Source organism: Sarcophilus harrisii, chromosome 4 (genome assembly GCF_902635505.1).
Source record: "Sarcophilus harrisii chromosome 4, mSarHar1.11, whole genome shotgun sequence".
NCBI lineage: Eukaryota > Metazoa > Chordata > Mammalia > Dasyuromorphia > Dasyuridae > Sarcophilus > Sarcophilus harrisii.
In genome coordinates this window covers 285,715,207-285,736,387 of record NC_045429.1, presented here as the reverse complement: position 1 = coordinate 285,736,387, position 21,181 = coordinate 285,715,207, and the positions used below count along the sequence as shown (strand labels likewise).

General features: G+C 37.9%; 1 protein-coding gene across 1 annotated transcript; it reads left to right on the top strand.

Annotated features, from left to right (window-relative positions):
- The first annotated feature begins 395 nt into the window (after nucleotides 1-395).
- On the top strand, nucleotides 396-2,117 carry MUCL3 (mucin like 3). Its single transcript, XM_012548860.2, has 2 exons — nucleotides 396-1,439; nucleotides 1,977-2,117. The coding sequence occupies exons 1-2, from the start codon at nucleotides 396-398 to the stop codon at nucleotides 2,115-2,117; spliced, it is 1,185 nt and encodes a 394-aa protein (XP_012404314.2).
- Nucleotides 2,118-21,181: the final 19,064 nt, after the last annotated feature.

Genomic DNA, 21,181 nt, shown 5'->3' with positions numbered 1-21,181 from the left:
CAACACCTCACTTAGACAAGACTACAGGAAACATCTCTAAGGATACTAGAACCTCAGAAGCGGCAACATCTCTCTCACAGATCACCAGCACCTCACATAAGGGAATGGAAGCTTCACCCAGCAGCATATCTGTATCACCCAAGATAACAGATACTTTCCATGGGGGAATGGGAACCTCCTTCAGGACCACATCTGTCTCACCTAAAACCATTACTACCTATCATGAGGGAATGGGGTCTTCAAGCAGAAGCTCAGCTATCTCATCAAAGACCATAACTATTTCCCATGAGGGAATGGAAGTCTCAGACAAAACTATAGAAAACATCCCTAAGGATATTGGAACCTCAGCAAGGCCAATATCTCTCTCACAGGTCACCAGAACCTCACGTGAGGGCATGGGAGCCTCATCCAGGACCATATCTGTCTCATCCAAACTAACTGCTTCTTCCCAAAAGGAAAGGGGAACTTCCTTCAGGACCATATCTGTCTCACCCAAGCCCATAACTACCTATCATGAGGAAATAGGAACCTCAGACAGAACCACATCTGTATCATTCAAGAATAAAACTACTTCTCATGAAGATATTGGAATCTTGGACAGGACCACAACTGTCTCACCCAAGACTATAACTACCTATTATGATGGGATGGGAACCACATCTAGGTCATCCAAGAACAAAACAACTTCACATGAAGGCATTGGAACCTTGTACAGTACCACAACTGTCTCACTCAAGATTACAAATACTTCCCACACAGGAAGGAGAACCTCTATTATAGGAGATCTGAAGAAAACCACTCAAGCATCAAATAGGGTATCTCTCTTTGAAAAGACCACAGATTGGATTAAAGCTGTTTCAGACAAGGTAACTGAATCCTTAGGAACTTCATACAAGCCTACATCTGCTTCTGACAAAACCATAGGAGCCATGGAACCAACCACAGTCATGGGAAATTTAGACAAAACTATAACTTTTGGGGGAACCTCAGAAAAGATGGTTAAATCCTTTGAAAAGACCACAGGCCTTTACAAGACTAAAATTTCTTCATATCAAACTCAGGGAGCTTTGGACAAAACTATCCAAATTTCAGATAAAACCACAAAAGCTTCAGGAGGCCCAAGACCCTTGGACAAGACTACCCATAAATCTACATCTACTCCCTATACTACTTTAGCTGCCCTTTATCCATCACTCCAGGTTACTAGTGAGAAAACCTTTGCACCTTTCACAACTCTCAACTATACACAGGAGTTGAATTCTACAAAATCAATCAATAATTATTGGCCAGACCAGAAAACAGATAAATCAAGAGGAGGATCCCAGAATGGAGCAACCCAGGGGGTGCTGGAGGGAAATTCATTTCCTGCCTGGGCCATTGTCATTGTGGTCCTGGTGGCTGTGATCTTCCTCCTGCTACTCATTGGCCTACTCTTCATGGTAAGAAACAGAGAGAAAGAAGGGAATGACATATTATGGAAACAAAATTAGGCTTAAGATTAGAGGCAGGCCTAGAAAATAAAAAATGGAGGTGGAGGAAGGAATATAGAAAAATAGGGAAATGAAAAAATCTCAAATATGGAAAATGACTAAGGAGAAGAATGGAATTGGGATAATGAAAAGATAATGGAAATATGAAGGGACTGAAGGACAGAACCATGAACTTATTATAAATTTGGGATACTGAAGTAGAGTAGAATGAATGGTAAAATATGAGAAAGAAGAACCCAGGAATCAGGGATAAAGGTGAGATACATAGCGTTGGGAGATGCAGTTAAGAGAAAAGGATCAAGACACAGATGAAAAAAATGTGTAAATTGGGATGGGGCTGGGGTGGAGAATCAGAAACCAAGAGAGTTGAGGGAGTGGACAAGGGAAGGATGATTTCTTAAAGTAAATAGGTGTCTGTGGTATATAGTGGAGGTCAAAGAAGGGATGATGAGGAAAAAACATTCAGTCTTTCTTATCACCTTCTAGGCTCCCTACATAATCCGAACACGTCAGATGACTACAGACCATGAGGAAAATGATGCCAAGAATGAGATTGGTCCCAATTCTTATCCCGTCTTTCTGATGGAACAGCAAACATTGGGTCGGAGCCAGTTGCTATTACCTTAGTAGTCCCCTACAGGATCTCAATTGTCCTACTTCAGGAATAAGAATTTCTTTTCTATTTCCTAGATTCTAGGAAAGGCTAAGACTCCTAGCATTAGCAGCTTCAATCCTTAACCTGGAGGGAGGAGTCTGAAATTGCTTGAGCAGAGTAAAGGAAAAAAAAAACAAAAAAAACTGGAGCCTTCAAATACAGTTGAGAGATTGGGTGGGTAAGGAACGACACTGGACATTTGAATTTCAAGAGTGAAGTAGAATCTTTTGATCTCTTTGGCAGAGGAAAAGGGAAATTCTCCTATATAGAAACCTTACACATAAAATCACTAGAGGTTGATTCTTACACTATATTCCTTTCCCTTCTCCCAAGACTGAACTCTTACTACTGATCACATCTCCTCCACCCCTCTCCACCTGACCTACCTGGGCCCTCTCCCTGTCCTCATGTGTTAAATTATTTTGTTCCTCATCACAGCTCCTACCAATTAGCTCCCCTCTCCCTAGCTATGGCTCCCTCCTTATTCTCAAGTGACCTAGATCTCTTCTCTCTATTTTAGATTCTTCTTCTCTATACTTAGGGAAGATACTAAAGTTACAGATGGAACAAGTTCAATATGGGGGAAAATGGGGAGGAGAAATGTCTAAAGAAACCAAGGATCACTGGTTTCCTTTTTATTTATCTTTTATAATAAAAAGGCAATAATAAAAATCCTTTAAATGAAGGATATGGGGACTAAAAAGGCATGCTAATGCCCTTAATACCTTGGTCTTGACACTAAAGATAATTTTAAATATCAGAAACCTGAAGCACAAAACTGGTTTTTTTTTTAATGGGGAATGACAGAGAAAAAATTTCTACCGTTTGGTGTGTCCAATATTGCTTAGTGCCTAGTTTCATTTTAGGTCTTACCTCCTCTTAATAATGGTCTTGACATGTCAATTTATAGCAAACATGTACTGAGTGCCTGGTATATGCATGACATATGTTGGACATGGAAAAGTGTTTAGTGGTAGTTGGGAGGTGGAGTAGGCAGCAGAAAAAAATATTATATCTGGCCCCTGCCCTATTCAATAGGTTAAACAGATTAAAACCTATTTGGGAAATTTACACACGTGAAAATTAAATAAAGATAGGAGATAGCAGGAATCAGAAACATGTAAAGCTTTATAGGTGTGGATGTGAATGCAAATATATGCCTACATTCAGCTTTGCCCTGAGTCCAACTTGAGCTTAACTTCAAAACCAATTAATCAGTTAACAAGCACTTACTCTGTGCCAGGCACTGGGGATATGAAGACCAAAAAATGAAGTATTCTTTGCCCTTAAGAACTTTACATTTTATAGGTGGAGATAACATGTAGAGTAAAGTCACTCTTAGTAGTTTTATCTGATACTTTCTTGTGTTGTGGGGGGGGCCCTGAGTTTTTGAAACTTGTATCTCCAGAATTTAAGATCTAAAAGGTATTACTAACATGATAACATAGATCATACTAACATTCCTAACATGAGTTTGTGAACTTGAGGAGTGACAGGCCACCTAAATATATAGAAGTTTGTCACTAAGAGCCACTTGAATGATGATAAAAAATATGAAATATGAAAAATATGAGAAATATGAAAAAAAATTTTCTCAAGAGAAATATCAAAAACTCATGAAAGTATAAAAGGGTTATGATCTACATTGGTAAAGGAAGATCCCACACTAATGAAATCACAAATCTTTTGAAGTGTTAAAATATATGCATGAAAGACACTTTGAAGACCTTTAAACTTTTTGGGTTCACTTGTTCCTACCCAGCTGAATCCTAAGAATGTCAATGTATAATGTTTTCATTCCTTAAGGATGATTATCAATTTCCCTAACAAACACCAAGGCTCACAAGGCATCTTATAAGTTTTAGTTTCACAGTTAAGACATTAAAGATTTCAATTGCAAATCCATAGAGAGTTGAGAACCCTGTTCCCCCAATTGCAGAGATCTATATAGTTCCCGTGACCTAGTATCACCGTAGGGAAGGACCCCAGAAAGGGAGAAGGTCCTAGAGTCTTGTCACTCATTGAAATAGCTCCACTTTCAGAAGGCATTTACAATTTGTCTCTTAACAACCTCATCATGGAATCTATAACTCATATTTTGAGATTCACAGTCTTTATCACAATACATTTCCACAATACATCTCAGGCTCCAAAATGTGTGATGTAGCATCATTGCTGCCCCTCACTATGTGCTTGGGATACCATCTCTTCAAATCCATCAAATCAAATCCATTAGATCTTCTTCCAGGAAGGCTGATGGTAGAACAACTGTGCTTTAGCAATGCAAAATCTGGAATGAACATTGGCTTTCTTGACTCTTCTTGATCCTTCCCTTGAATGGATTCTTATGTATGACATTTTAACTACCAAATCTTGCTCTCTGATCCTGTCTTTTTTTTCCCCCAGTGATTTTTAATTCACCTCTCTGAGTCCAGTTATATACATATGCCTATAATGTAACTATCTTGTTTCCTCATTTGACTAGATCATTAACCCATAATAGTCCAGATTCAAAGTTACAAAGTTTGAGGTCATTGAACTTAATAATCAACTTATCTTTTTTACTTGATATTTTCTTATACACAGATAGCCCAAGGACCTATTTGGGGTCTTTGAACAGAAGTTTGTTTTTTTTTTAACTGATAGTACATCACTAAAACACTATTCTTATGATAATATTTCTGTTCCCCTAATAATTACTTTGCCTTTAAAAAAAAAATCCTACTTCCAGCTTTTTAAGCTGATTTTTGCATATTTATATCAATGTTCAGGGAGACTCATCTCTTCTTAGATTCTTGTGTTCTTTGTCTATGCATTATCTTTTTTTTGTAATAGTTTTTTTTTTAATATTTCCAATTACATGCAAGGCTAGTTTTCAACATTCACCTTTGCAAAACCTTGTATTCCAAATCTTTTTCCCTCCTTCCCTTCCTCCCCCCTCCTCTAGATGGCAAGTAACCCACCACAGGTTAAACAGGTTAAAAGATAGTTTAAACTATTTTTGAAGGATTTTCTGACCATTTTTGCCTGATACCAAGGTAAAGTACACACTAGGATTGGAATGTCTGGGGTCCAAGACAGACTCAGATAAATAGCAATAGTATTTCAAGGATCTATGATTTTCTTAGTGTTATGTGATGTGTTTTAAAATAATGATTTTGGCACTTAATGAGGAGACTAATGTAGGCACCAAATGTTGGGATTTGGTCATGTGTAGAATTATTTACAATGGTGAAAGGTAGATTTATTTAGGAGGAGAGATTACAGACAAAATGAAAAGATACAATATAAACCAGGGATGCTAAATAGAATCAGGAGAGCATATAGTTTGCAAGAAAAAGGGTTTTAACAATTAATAATGGAAAAGACAAATTCCCTCCTAGAACTTATAATTATTCAGGAGAAAGGGAATACTCCATGAAGTGGGAGCATGCCTTTAATTCGTGAGCTAAAACCCAAAAGGAATTTAACAGACTAAGAGTTAGCTATAAGAAGGAGAAAGATTCCATGAAGCATGGTGAGGGGATAAAAGGAAAAACAATATCTTGGCACAGGAGGGAGGGCAAAGATACTATGAGGCAGAGTACAATAGTAGGCTATAACCCCAAAAGGAATTCAGCAAAGATGGGATGGACAGATTTACAGGGGAAATTTGATCTCAGAAGTTTGACATAACTCAGATTTCTTACTGGTCATAACAAAGTAGAACTATCCCCAACCTCTACAGCGAGTGGACTATAAGATTGAATTCATTAGTACAATTCCCTTCTCACCTCAGTGAGTAATTTTATCAGTATTTCAAGCTTTCTCAATCAACCCAGCCTCATTACTCAGGACCTCATCATTATGCATTTACATCACCAATGGAAATGGCAACCCCTTACCACAGTAGACCTGTTGATGAACCTTTCTAAACTTAGCCCAATGATGCTACATCACCAAACCCCTACTCAGGGTCCATCTTGGTAAGAGTGTCCCATTATATAGCCCATGAGACCTTAGAGTCAACTCTATAGCAACATAAGAGAAGACTTCAACGGAGGAATACCTAGAATGCCCATAACTCACATTTTCACTTCATTTTCTAGTTTTAAAAATCCTGTCCTTCCAACAATCCCGTGAAGTTCCAGGTGATGCTCAGGAGATACCAAACTTGTATCTTCCTGAGGTAATGGAATGTCTCTGTGATACTCATTTTCTAAATCAGAAATAAACCAAGTTAAATTCAGCAACCATTAATAATCTAATGTGTGCATAGCACTGCAATCAGCACCGGAGAATATAAAGTATAGATAAAGTATAACTCTCCTGCCTTCAGAGAACTTACAATTTAATAGGGAGTTTGTAAGGGTCTGGAGAGGAATCTCACACAGTGCAATCAGGAAGTAAAGAGGCCTTAATTTCTGAGACATCCATATGTGGTCTCTGTGATCACCATGGACGATCTGGTGAGTAGAAGCTCTGGTCATATTGAGGATGCATCATCAACGGGAGGCATCTCCTTCTCTTATTGGCTGTGCGAGTGACCTCATAGACCCAATAAAAGTATTGGAGACCAAGAAGTAAGTGGATTTCATTGGGCAATAAGAATGCAGGAGAGGGCAGGATGTGAACACATGGAATAAAGACCTGAGCTTGTGAGCCACTGTCTTTGGGTGCTCTGTTGGATGTGAGAATCACTGCTCAGAGAGACAGTGGCCAGGAATCTGAGAAGACCTATGATTGGGTAAAATTCCTGAAAGCTTGTGACTAGACAAGACTGATAACTAGTAATCTCTGTGTGGAAGGTTACAAGTCACAGCCCAACAGGGGGGCAGTGCTTCTGGGTTATTAGGTCCCATAAAAGGGAATATTCAACAGCTTTGTCTAGAGAGACTAGAAAGCAGGGAAGCATTATGGATCTGGGTTTAAGTTTATCCTTGATCATGCCCAAAGACACATGCAGCTCAAGTATATAAGTTAGAGAGCCAGACTGATGATTCTCTAGTAGAGAACATGTTTGATAAGGGGCAGGGAGCTTACTCCAAAGCTCCAAGGCATTTACTCCCACACCCATTAAGTACAGCTCAGCAAGAAAAAAATCCGGTGATGGAGGGGCTTGAGTAAATAGAACAAAAAATACAAGTTACAGGTTGAGTTAGAGAAAAAAAAGAAAAATCACTTTAAAAAAACTAGAATAAGAAATGCAAAAATTACAGGTTGAGTTAGAGAAGAAAGGAAAAGTACAACAGCTAGAATAGAAAGAACAAGAGCTCAGTCTATTGGGTGAGGTAGAAAAGGAACAAAAAGCTACTATACAGCAGTCAATAATGGGGAAACCAAGTGAATATAATGGGTTAAAGAATCCCACAAGTTTTAAAACTAGGGAAGATTTTAACTTGGGCAGCCAAACCAGGAAATATCATGAAAAAAGCAAGCAGAAAGTTGGTGACCATAACCCCAGAGAGTATAGCATGTGGGACATAGCTAAAGAATTCCTTTTTAGCGTTTTGCTAATTTATCTTGCCTGCTACAGCTCTAGATCTGCAGGGTGTAGTCATTTAATAGAGAAAATAGATAAGTACTTTTATTACCATGGTGAGTTGGGCAGAAAATGAATCAGGTGTGGCAAGTATCTTGCTAATGTGAAGGGATGTCATCCTTTTCACATTCAAGCTGGGTTTGGGTTCCAATTCTGTCTAAACCCGAGTATGCTTTATCTCTTGACCCTCCTCCCTCAACTCTGCCGGAGGAGGAGGAGGAGGAGGAGGAGGAGGAGGAGGAGGAAGAGGAGGAGGAGTGATGATATCATCAGCACCGCCCACAAAGCAGTGCTGCCAACTCTCTATGACTTCATTACAAGAGGCAGGGCTAGGCTTTAGAGCCCTAGGCAGAAGGGGCTTGTTTGATGACCAACTCAGAGAGTCTTTAAAAGTTCAGTGCTTCAACCTGATCAGTTAGCCTTTGAGCAAGCCTGTGGGGGAAGGGGATTGCAGTTAGGGAGAGTGAAGCTGTTTGCCATTGGGACTACTGAGATGGTCCCCCAGAGAGCTGAAACCTGTCTTTGTTCACCTTACAGATTTTTTGCCTTCACACACAGTTAGCTTAACCATTTCACCCCCTGAGAGTGCTTACAAGATGTTGTCTATCCCTATGAGATAGACATGATAGATATGATTTGGGAAATGGAGGAATGTGTAGCTATTGTCCCAATCACTAATATAGGTAGACAGTGTATGATCTGTGACTCAGGAGGAAGAATAGCATCAGGTTTATTGATTCACACTCCTGAAGTGCAATTTGGTGATATTTATTCAGACTTTGATTCCCAGCAACAGAATCCAGGAAGATTTTTGACTGCAGCTGTTACAGCTGAACGTCCTTTGCTCATTATCTATGTAAATGGCATACCATTGAAAAGGTTGGTAGACACAGGTGCAGATGTACAACTATTAGAGGGCACAATTGGCCCGTCATTGGCCAAAGATTACAGCAAACATCCATGTGTCTGGCTTAAGAGGATCAATAGCAGGAATTAGTACTACCCCTTTGAGATGGGAATTTGAAGATAAAACAGGAGTTTTTATTTCTTTTGTAATTGGAAAAAAAAATCCCCATCAACCTGTAGGGAAGAGATATCTTACAAAGTGGAAAAAAAAATTCAGGCCTTATTTGATATAGTACAGGAACAACTTGACCAAGGACAAGCTTTTCTAAGTCATTAGAATTCCCCTGTATTTGCTATAAAAAAGAAATCTGGAAAATGGAGGGTGCTGATTGATTTGAGAAGAGTAAATGAACAGATGGAGATAATGGGAGTTCTTCAGCTTAGGCTTCCATTGACTACTCAATTGCCTAGGGAATGGCCTTTTTAAATTAAGGGTTGTTTCTATCCTATCTCTCTAGATAAGGAGGATATGAAAAGATTTGCCTTTTCAGTGCCCAGTATTAATTTAGCATGAGCCTTATAAAAGATTTGGACAGTTTTTCGACAAGGAATGAAGAATAGCCTTATTATGTATCAACTGTAAGTTGCTGCTGCTCTTATTCCTGTTAGTAAAGCATTTCCAAAAGTTATGTTGTTACCACCATTATATGACATTTTAAGGGGAGACAGAACTCACCACACCAGCTTACAAAAGAAGCTCAAGAAGCTTTGAGAGAAGTTGAACTGACTTTATCCTATGTGGTTGAAAAAGTCATTCAAAAAGCCTTGGAATTTTCAGTTTTTGCTACACAAGAGTCACCCACAGCAGTCCCTCATCAAGGAGACAGTGTGATAGAGTGGGTGAATCTCCTGGCACAACCAGAACAAAGCCTTACTCCAGTGCTTGTGGCTATAATTTTATTAAAGGCCATTAAGCGAGCAGTACAATTATCTGGGATAAGACCTGACAAAATATATGCCTTTTATACCAATGCACAAATTAATGTGTGCTGTGAAACCACCCCAGAGTGGAAAAATTTAGTGGCCACAGCTCCAAACTTTGCATCTCCATTAAAGATAACCCATTTATTATATAATTGGCAATGGATTTTTGATGTAAATATAATATCTGATTCGGCTCATTCAGTAGGGTGGTACAAAGAATTGCCTCAGCCCAAATAAAATTTGTACCTTCCAATATATATCAGCTCTTTAAAGAACTTCAAGGGGGGGGGGGAGAGCGGAGCCAAGATAGCAGCAAAGACACACGCTTCATTCTAAGCTCCTCTTCTCCCCTCACTATTAATTACCAAATTCAGCCTCAGAAATAGTGCTTGACTGGTAAAATTTCCAAATATTGGGAGTACAACAAATTACCAGCCAAAGATAATCTGGAAGATCGCCAGAAAAGCTTTGTCCTGATTGGTGAGAGGAGGCCAGAGCAGGCAGGGAGGTAGAACACAGAGGCTAGCACACTGAGCGGACAGGGGCGGGGAGGTCTCTGTGGGTGGAGATTTTGCAGGGAGGACTCTACCACAGGTTGGCTGCTCTGCTTTGGTTGCAAAGCAGTAGATCAGCAGAGAAGTTACAAAAAGGCCGAAGGTAGAGTGTACTCCAAAAAATGCCAGAATCTAACAGGATCTGGCTATACCCACCCAGCACCAGAAGTGAGTGACTCAGCACAGACCACAGCACAGCCATGCAGCCACATTTTGTAGTCCAGGGCTTTTACCCAGGGCAGCCACACTTCTGATCACCAGTAGGGCTCTGCCCCGGGGCAGCCTCTAATCTGCACCGCAGGGCAATCTGCCGAAAGCAATAGAACTTCCCACAGCGTTTTCCAGGGCAGAGACACTTCTGGTGCTGGGCTCTTCCCAGGGCAGCTGCTGATGCCCATGGCAGGGTTCTTCTCAGGGAAGTAATACTTTTGCTGCTCAGCCACTAGTCCCAGGGCAGTTGCTAATCTGCATAGCAGGGGCTCTGTCTGGAGCAGTCACAAATCTGTACAACAGAAAGGCTCTGCCTGGGGCAACAGAACTTCCACAGCACTGGCCCATGCTTCCCAGGGCAGAGACACTTCCAATGCCGGGCTCTTCTCAGAGTAATTCCGCAGCTCAACCGCCAGTTTGCAGGACAGCTACTGTCCATATTTCTATGCCTGTTCTTCAGAGGAAGTTGGTAACCACCTTGCCCTGAAGGCAGACCCTACGGGCTTTTTAAAAAAATGAGTAAGAAGGGCAAGTGTATGCTAACCATCAATAGCTTCTATACAAAGAGCAGGTTCTCAACTCCAAGAAGATTAATAGCAGACAGTCTCCAGACAAAACCCCAAAGGGGCATGTAACCTGGCCCCCATCACACAAGGCTTTCCTGGAAGAAATTGTAAAAAAAAAAAAAATCTTAAAAGAGAGCTAGAAGAAAACTGGGGAAAGGAAAGAGAAGCTATGCAAGAGAATACAGAAAAAAGCTTATAACTCACTTAAAGAAAAATTTGATAAAGTGGAAAAAGAAAACAACTTCCTGAAATGTGAATTGGAAAAGGGAAAGAACTTCCAGAGAAACAAAATTTGTGAATTGGAAAAGATAAAGAACTCCCAGGAAAGTAGGATTTGTAAATTGGAAAAAGAAAATAACTCAGTTAAAAAAAAAATTAGTGAAATGGAAAAAAAATTCCATAGAGCAAAACAACTCATTTAAAAACTCAATTGGATATATACAGAAAGAAGTAAAAAAGCTAATGAAGAAAATAACTCATTAAAAATCAGAACTGAACAAATAGAAATGATTCATTGAGACATCAAGAATCAGTCAAGCAAAACCAAAAAGAAAAGAAAAGAAAGAAAGAAAAAGAAAAAATAGAAAAATGTAAAATATCTACTTGGAAAAACAACAGACCTGGAAAACAGATCTAAGAGAGCTAAGCTATCTGAGGATTATTGGATTTTCTGAAAATTATGATGAAAAAAAGAGCCTAGACACTATTTTACAGGAAATCATTAAAGAGAACTGCCTAGATGTAATAGAATCAGAAGGTAAAAAAGGCATTGAAAGAATTCATTGAACACCTTCTGAAAGAGACCCTAAAATAAAAACTCCAAGGAATATTGTGGCTAAATTTCAGAACTATAAAGAGATAAAAAGAGGGAAACTACATCCCATGAAGAGGCAAAGGAAACATATCATATCTTAGAGAATTTAGAGAGGGGGAGGAGCATTATATGAATCTTACTCTTATCAGATTTGGCTCAAAGAGAAAATAATAGACATATCTGATTTACAGAGAAACTTCTCTCACCTCATTAAAAAGTGGGAGGGGAGAAAGGAAAAGGAAAAGAGTAATAAGGGAAAAGTATAAGAAAGGGAAAGAGATTTAAAGGGGGTGGGAGGGATCCTAAAGAGGGAGAGCATAAGTTAATACTGGGGAGAGGGATAAGGGGGAAAGAAAAGAAAAGCATAATCTGGGGATAATAAGATAACAGAAAATACAGAATTAGTAATTTTAACCGAAAATGTGAATGGGATGAATTCTCCCATAAAGCAGAGGCGAATAGCAGACTGGATCAAAAGCCAGAACCCTACAATATGTTATTTATCTGAAACACATTTAAAGCAGGGAGATACATACAGAGTAAAGGTAAAAGACTGGAGCAGAATCTATTATGCTTCAGGTGAAGTCAAAAAAGCAGGGGTAGCCATCCTTATCTCAGATCAAGCAAAAGCAAAAATTGATCTAATTAAAAGAGATAAGGAAGGAAACTATATCTTGCTAAAGGGTAGTATAGATAATGAAGATCAATATCAATACTAAACATATATGCACCAAATGGTATAGCATCTAACTTCCTAAAGGAGAAGTTAAGAGAGTTGCAAGAAGAGACAGCAAAATTATAATAGTGGGTGATCTCAACCTTGCACTCTCAGAATTAGACAAATCAAACCACAAAACAAATAAGAAAGAAGTTAAAGAGGTAAATAGAATATTAGAAAAATTAGGTATGATAGATCTTTGGAGAAAACTGAATGGAGACAGAAAGTAGTACACTTTCTTCTCAGCAGTTCATGGAACCTATACAAAAATTGACCATATATTAGGACACAATGACCTCAAAATTAAATGCAGAAAGGCAGAAATAGTAAATGCATTCTTTTCAGATCAAGATGCAATAAAAACTACATTCATCAAAAAGGGGGTAAATAGACCAAAAAGTAATTGGAAACTAAATAATCTCATCCTAAAGAATGATTGGGTGAAACAGCAAATCATCGATACAATAATTTCACCCAAGAAAATGATAACAATGAAACATTATACCAAAATTTGTGGGATGCAGTCAAAGTGGTAATAAGGAAAAATTTTATATCTTTAGAAGCTTACTTGAATAAAATAGATAAAGAGAAAATCAATGAATTGGGCTTGCAACTTAAAAAGCTAGAAAAAGACTAAGTTAAAAATTCTCAATCAAATATTAAACTTGAAATTCTAAAATTAAAAGAAGAAATTAATAAAATTAAAAGTAAAAAAACTATTGAATTAATAAATGAAACTAAGAGTTGGTTTTATGAAAAAAACAATAAAATAGATAAACTTTTGGTAAATCTGATTAGAAAAAGGAAAGAGGAAAATCAAACTGTTAGTCTTAAAAATGAAAAGGGAGAACTTTCCACCACTGAAGAGGAAATTGGAGCAATAATAAGGAGTTATTTTGCCCAACTTTATGCCAATAAATTTGATAACCTAAGTGAAACGGATGACTACCTTCAAAATATAGGCTTCCCAGATTAACAGAGGAGGAAGAAAATTGCTTAAATAGTCCCATTTTAGGGGAAAAAAAATACAACAAGCTATTAATCAACTCCTTAAGAAAAAATCCTCAGGATCAGATGAATTTACATGTGAATTCTACCAAACATTTAAAGAACAATTAACTCCAATGCTATATAAACTGTTTGAAAAAATAGGGAATGAAGGACTCCTATCAAATTCCTTTTATGACATAGACATGATACTGATACCTAAACCAAGTAGGATGAAAACAGAGAAAGAAAATTATAGACCAATCTCCTTAATGAATATTGATGCTAAAATCTTAAATAAAATATTAGCAAAAAGACTACAGAAAATCATCCCCAGGATAATATATCATAACCAAGTAGGATTTATGCCAGGAATGCAGGGCTGGTTCAATATTAGGAAAACCATTAGCATAATTGACTATATCAATAACCAAATTAACAAAAATCATATGATCATCTCAATAGGTGCAGAAAAGCCATTTGATGAAATTCAACATCCATTCCTATTAAAAAAAAAAAAAAACACTTGACAGTATAGAAATAAATGGACTTTTCCTTTAAATAATCAGTAGCATCTATTTAAAACCACCTGTAAGCATCTTATGTAATGGGAATAAACTGGAACCATTCCCAATCAGGAGTGAAACAAGGTTGCTCACTATCACCATTACTGTTCAATATTATATTAGAAATGCTAGCTTTGGCAATAAGAGTTGAAAAAGAGATTAAAGGAATTAGAGTAGGTAATGAGGAAAGCAAATTATCACTCTTTGCTAATGATATGATGGTATACTTAGAGAACCCCAGAGATTCTACTAGAAAGCTATTAGAAATATCCACACTTTTAGCAAAGTTGCAGGATACAAAATAAACCCACATAAGTCATCAGCATTCGTATATACCACTAACAAAATCCAACAGTTAGAGTTACAAAGAGAAATTCCATTTAAAGTAACTTCCAATAGTATAAAATATTTGGGAATATATCTGCCAAAGGAAAGTCAGGAACTATATGAGCAAAACTACAAAACACTTTCCACACAAATAAAATCAAATCTAACCAATTGGAAAAATATTAAGTGCTCTTGGATAGGGTGAACAAATGTAATAAAGATGACAAAACTATCTAAACTAATCTATTTATTAGTGCTATACCAATCAGACTCCCCCAAAATTATTTTAATGATCTAGAAAAATTACATGTAATTACTTGCAATTTTCACATTCTTTGGATCTTACCCCAGCAATGCACTTCTGGCATACGCAGAAAGTGCAGCTAACTAACAGACTGACTGACAAGGACAAGAGCCCTCTCTCCATGTTAATGTCCCAGTTACTAATATAGGTAGACAATGTATGATCTATCACCTAGGAGAAGTAATAGCATCAGACTTCCTGATATACACTCTGAAATGCAATTTGGTGATATTTATCTAGATTTTGATTCCCAACAACAGAATCCAGGAATATTCTGGACTGCAGCTGTTGCAGCTGACCATCCTATGTAAATGGCATACCATTGAAAGGATTGGTAGACATGGGTACAGATCATACAGTCATCAGAGGTGTCAGTTGGCCCAGTCATTGGCCAAAGATTACAGCAAACACCTATATGTTTGGCCTAGGAGGTTCAATAGTAGCCTGAAATTAGTGTTACCCCTTTGAGATGGAAATTTGAAGATATCCAATGAATGCATCCAGTGTTAGGCTTAACTACCTATCAATGACAACCAGTATATAACATTTTAAGGGGAGACACTGGTTTAGACTTGGCACACCAGCTTACAAAAGAAGCTTAAGAGGCTTTGAGAGGGGTTGAACTGGCTTTATCCAATGTGGTTGAAAGAGTCACTCAAAATGCCAATATCAGTTTTTGCTACAAAAGAAGCACCCACAGCAGTCCATCAAGGAGACAGTGTGATAGAGTGGGTGACCCTCCCAGCACAACCAGATCAAAGCCTTACTCCTTACCCAGTGCTTGTGGCTAGAATTTTATTAAAGGCCATTAAGTGAGCAGTACAATTATCTGGGATAAGACCTGACAAGATATATACCTTTTATACCAAGGCATAAATTAATGTGTGCTGTGAAACCATCCCAGAGTGGCAAATTTTATTGGCCACAGCTCCAAATTTTACACATGGGTCTCCATTAAAGATAACCAGACTATTACATAATTGGCGATGGATTCTTGAAGAAAAGGTTTCTAAGGTTCCTCTTAAAGGACTAACTATCTTTTCAGATAGATCCAAACATAATATTTGTACTATATACTCTCATGACTTAACTATAGAGTATTCAGAATTTCCTTTCAGTCCACTCAGCAGAATGAATTGTATGCCATTATGCTAGCTCTTAATTATTATCCAGGACATGTAAGCATAACGTCTGATTCAGCCCATTCAATAGGTGTGGTACAAAGAATTGCCACAACCCAAATAAAATTTGTAGCTTCTAATATATATCAAAAAAAGATACTTCAAGAGCCAAGTGAGAAAGTGTCCAGGTAAGTATTATATATTGCATGTCCATGGAAATTCAAAAGCCAGATTGCCTTCTAAACATGTTAGCCAATGCTCCTTTATTTCAGGCAGCCCAAGAATCTCATTCTAAATATCATCAGGCTGCTCGAGCTTTGTGTTTGCAATTTGGGATAACAAGAGAGGAAGCTAGGAGCATAGTAAAAGCCTGTATAGCTTGCCTTCCTTTACACACTCCTACACTCCCTCCAGGGAAGAACCCTCATGGTTTGAGACTCAGTGAAATCTGGCAAATGGACAGCACTCATGATTAAGAGGCAGAGCATCCATGTAACCATGGATACACATTGTCAATTCCTCATGGCTTCACTCCTATCTTGGGAAGCAGTTAGACATGTGATCAGCCATCTTTATCGTTGTTTTTCCATTATAGGAATCCCATATGCACTTAAGACAAATAATACCAGCCTATACATCTTCTTCCTTTTGCATTGAAATTGGCATTGCCCATTCCCCTAGCATCCCATATAACCCTACTGGCCAAGTCATTATTGAACGGGCTAATCTTACGCTCAAAATGCTCCCAATAAGGAAAAGGGAGTCACCTGACTCATGAAGGCTCTCTCAGATGCAGCAACATATACATACAATTACCTGCAATTTTCACATTCTGTGACTCTTACCCCAGCAAGGCATTTTTGGCACAGTTGAACAATAAACTGGCCAACAAGGACAAGAGCTCTCTCTCCATGGTGATGTGGAAGGGCTTAGCATCTGGAAGGGCCCAGGTTGGGTCAGGATTTGGGGTCCCGGGTATGCTCTTGTTATTCCAGATGCCAACCCAACAGCAGAGGAGTGGATCCCAACCAGAAACATCTGGAACAAGGGGCTTCAAGAAGAGAAGGACCAGACGACAATGTTGTACCCGATGACAGCCCAGAAGAATTGGCCAGATATCAGCAGCCCTTCAGATACTGATGGCAGTCATGTCCCTCCTGACTGTGACACCAAAGACAGCGAACACCGCACCAGTGCCGCAGGTGGTTGGACTGCCCTGGTTGATGCGCAATGCCTGGAGGCTGACAGAACTGGACAATGGGCTTGGGCACTTCTCCTGTGGTCTCCCACTATTCATATGGTGGGCTGGGGGGAGGCTTCACCTGTTTTCCACTTATAGGCAATGCCTTTAAATTAGTGGGTTGAACATCATGTTATCTTTTCTTGGTTTTGGTCCCTGATGGGCCCAGCTCTTACTATTTTACTTTTGTTTATCTTTGTCCTATTTTTATATGCCTTGTAATCTCATTAATTAAGTGAGCTCTCATTGTTTGTCAAAGCTAGTTTGATGTTATGAGCGGTCCCCACTAAACAAGAAAAGGGAGTTGTAAGGGTCCGAGGAGGAACCTCACATAGTGCAAAGAAGAAGTAAAGAGGCTTTGATGCCTGAGGGTGTGATCTCTGCAGCTAGCAGGGGCCACCTGGTGAGTGGGAATTCTAATCACATTGAGGATGCATCATCAACGGGAGACATCTCCTTCTCTTATTGGCTGTGCATGTGATCTCATAGACCCTATATAAGCAGTGGGGACCAGGAAGTAGCGGTGCAGGATGTGATAATGTACAATAAAGACTTGAGCTCTCAAGCTGCTGTGCCAGAGATGTCTGAAGACCTGGGATTAGGTAAGACTGGCAGTGGAGATTACAGGTTTATATGTACAAAAATATTTATAGTACCTCTTTCTATGGTGGCAAAGAAAAAAAATTGAGGGGATACCCATCAACTGGTTCAAACAGATTGTGGTATTTGATTGTGATGGTATACTATTGTGCTTTTAGAAATGATGAGCAGGATGCTTTCAGAAAAACCTGAACTTGCATGAACTGATACAAAATGAAATGAGGAGAACCAAGAACATTGCACATAGTAACAGCAATATTGCATAATGATCAATGACTAAGCTATTCTCAGCAATTCAAAGAGCCAAGATCATTCTGAAGGATATCTAATGAATGCAAAACAAAGGATACTAGGGTTGTGTGTTTTGTTTAACATTTTTTTTTAATTTGTTTTCTTTCACAACCTGGCCTAATGTGGAAATATGTTTTGCATGACTGCACAAGTATAATCTTTATCAAATTACTTACTGTCAGAATGAGAGGGGAAAGGAGGGACAGTGGGATAGAATTTGTAACTCAAAATTAAAAAAAAAAGATTAAAAGTTATTTTTAGATGTAAAAAAGATACAGTTACCAAATATAGTAAGGACACATTATTATAATTCTGGTGTTCTTTTTAGATCTGGTTGTGTTAATTGATTCCCTTTTCTCCAGAGACAATGGTGGTACAAACTGCCTAATGTGGAAGACCAAATAGATTTGAAGAGGGTAAATAATCATTAAGGCCCCTCCACCCCCACCACACCTTTACATAAACATACTAGAAGCTTTTCTTTGTTTGTAGAATTGCCAGGTACCATATCATTCATTCAGGGCTGGTAGATGGCATAGTGGATACAGCACTTCTCCAGTTCAAATTTGAAGTGGGGTACCTACTAGCTATGTGATCCTGGGCAAATCACTTGACTTGTTTGCTTCAGTTTTCCTCGTCTATAAAATAAGCTGGAGAGGAAAATGGAAAACCACTCTAGTATCTTTGCCAAGAAAACTCCAAATGGAATCATGAAAAGTGGAATGTAACTATGAAACAACTGAACACATACTATTTGTTATAAAGCTTTCATTTATATTTACAACACATCTTTTCTTATATAGCACTTCACACAGGTTTGAAATGCTAGCTAGCTATAACCACAATCTAGAGATTTCATCCTTGAAATATCATCTGCATAGCAGCCTAGGAACTACTCCCTTGAAATTCTATCTGCTCCACAGGGACTGTCCATTACAATATATATTGGTCTAGCCATTACCTACCAAAGTTAGGAGTATTCATGGTAAGCAATAGAAAGAAAATAAAACAGTCTTGAAACTCTCCCAACCAGTTGCTCATTATTTAGGTAAAAGTACCAGAATACATGCACACTTAGCAACAGCCTCCTGTTTAGCAGCTGAATTCACACATTCCTTCAGAAGGAAGTCAAGCAAATACAGTTGTTCCTTTCACTTTTCAGAGGAGTAAGCTAAGGCTTATACGGATTAAGCAGCTTTCCTACAGACACAGTGATCTTGGGAATTGATAAAATGAAGAATGTGATAAAAAAAAAGTTCTACAGATTTACATAAGTCAATGGAACATGAAGTGAGCAGAAGTAGGACAATGTACAGATTAACAGCAATATTATAACAATAAGTGATAAATACACTGATCCATCCAAAGACTTGTGATGAAAAATGCTATCTACTTCCAGAGAGAGAACTGCTGAACTCTGACTATAGATTGAAGCATATTTTTTCACTTTATTTTTCTTGCTTTGTTTTTCTTAAAATGGCTAACATATTTTGCATAACTTCATAAATATAGTGGGTACCGTACTTCTTGCCTTCTCAGTAGGGATAGAAGGAGGAAGATAATTTGGAACCAAACTATGTAGATAAATAGATAAAGAGAAACTTTCTCCACAGAAACAAATTGGCAACAGCTGTGAAATCTATAATTTTAAGTCAACTGGTATTATTATTTTTATTATTATTTATTTGTTATTATTATTTGTGTCTTATTAATTATGTGTCTCATTGTCTCACAGCTCCCACACGTCAGAAATAAGACTTGAACCCAGACCTTAGTGATGCCCAAGCAGATTCTCTATCTATTACTGCCAGGATTGTGGGTAGTGAAATCACATTCAAGTTAAAGGGAGACAGTGATCATATTTGTGAGGTGATGGGGGGGGGGGGAGTTTTGCAATTTCAGGAAGGTTGCCTGCTGATAATATCTCTATATGATCACCTGGAGAAGCAAGATTCATAAAATATTTGAAGGATATTTTTTCTTATTTGGAGCTAGAGAAATCTGAGGTCCCTTCCATTTCTCAACATCATATGCAACTGAGAATTGTTCTTAACACTTTGAAAAGAAAATACATTCAGATGTTTGGTTTCTATTCTTGAGCACTTTATATTCACTATTAATTTTAAAAAGCAAATACTTAAGTCTTCACTAAAGTGTTGCTCATCATACCAAGCGGGTGGCATTTCACCCCCATCCTGTAGGTTCAAGAATGACAATTTCTATCTTTTTTTCTACTTTATTATTTCTTCCCTAATTTTTTTTCCAACATGGCTAACATGAAAATACACTCTGCATGACCACATGTATATAAGATATCACATTGCTTGCCTTCTCAAAGGATGATAAAAGGGTAGTAAGGAAGAGAATATGGAATTGAGAATAAAAAAATTTTTAAAAAGAAAAAAAAATGGCAAGCCCCAGCATATCCCTAATAGGTTTAAAGATCTTCAAAAAGACGCCCAGTGATGGCTATGGTAGCAAAATTATCAGTTTAGCAACTCTTGACTATCACCCACTAATTTATAAAAGGTTGTAGTCTGTGTGACTTGAAAGAATACCCCCTCAATTCCTATAGACTTGGAATCGAAAATGTCTTCTGCATCCAGAAAGAGAACTATGGAGACTGAATATGGATCAAAGCATAGTATTTTCATCATGGTATTTGTTTCTTTCTTTCTTTCTCATGGTTTTTTTTTTTTTTTTTCTCCTTTGGCCTGATTTTTCTTGCACAACATGATAAATATGGAAATATGTTTTAAAAGAATTGTATGTATATATATATTAAGTATATATGTTAAGTGAGTGAGGTCATATTTGAACCCAAGTCCTCCTGACTTCAGGGCTGGTGCACTATTCCCTGCACCAATTAGCTGCCTCAAGAATTGTATATATTTAAACTATATCAGATTACCTGCTGTATTGGGAAAGGAAGAGAAGGAATAGAGGGAGAAGATTTTGGAACACAGTCTTACAAAAATGATTGTTGAAAATTACCTTAATATGTATTTGGAAAATAAAATAAATAAAAAGAGAGAGATAATATACTCACAAATGAAAATATGAAATTTACTAAGTTCCTGTGGTATTCTAGAAAATTTCTTAGGTTTTCTGGACTTTCCCTTTCCTGTTACAGTCTAGCTCTGATATAAATGTAGCCTTCCTCCTCCTCAACCTCATTACATGAGCCTACCTAAACCATTACAATTTTCTGTAATCCTCCATATCTGGAATCTTTTGTGCTAGAATCATCTCTGCTGGGCCTTTCTGGCCCATATTGATCTCAGCCAGACAAAGATATGATGGAACCATTGTTAGAGTCTAAGCCAACATTGTTAAATTTTTAATGTTAGCATTTTCACCTATGAAATTAGACTCAATTTATTTGTT

Excerpts from the sequence above, each read along its gene's own strand:
- MUCL3 (XM_012548860.2), top strand. The coding sequence starts at position 396 with ATGGGAGCCTCATCCAGGACCATATCTGTCTCATCCAAACTAACTGCT. Across the intron at positions 1,440-1,976 it reads TCATTGGCCTACTCTTCATG|GCTCCCTACATAATCCGAAC; the intron begins GTAAGAAACAGA and ends ATCACCTTCTAG.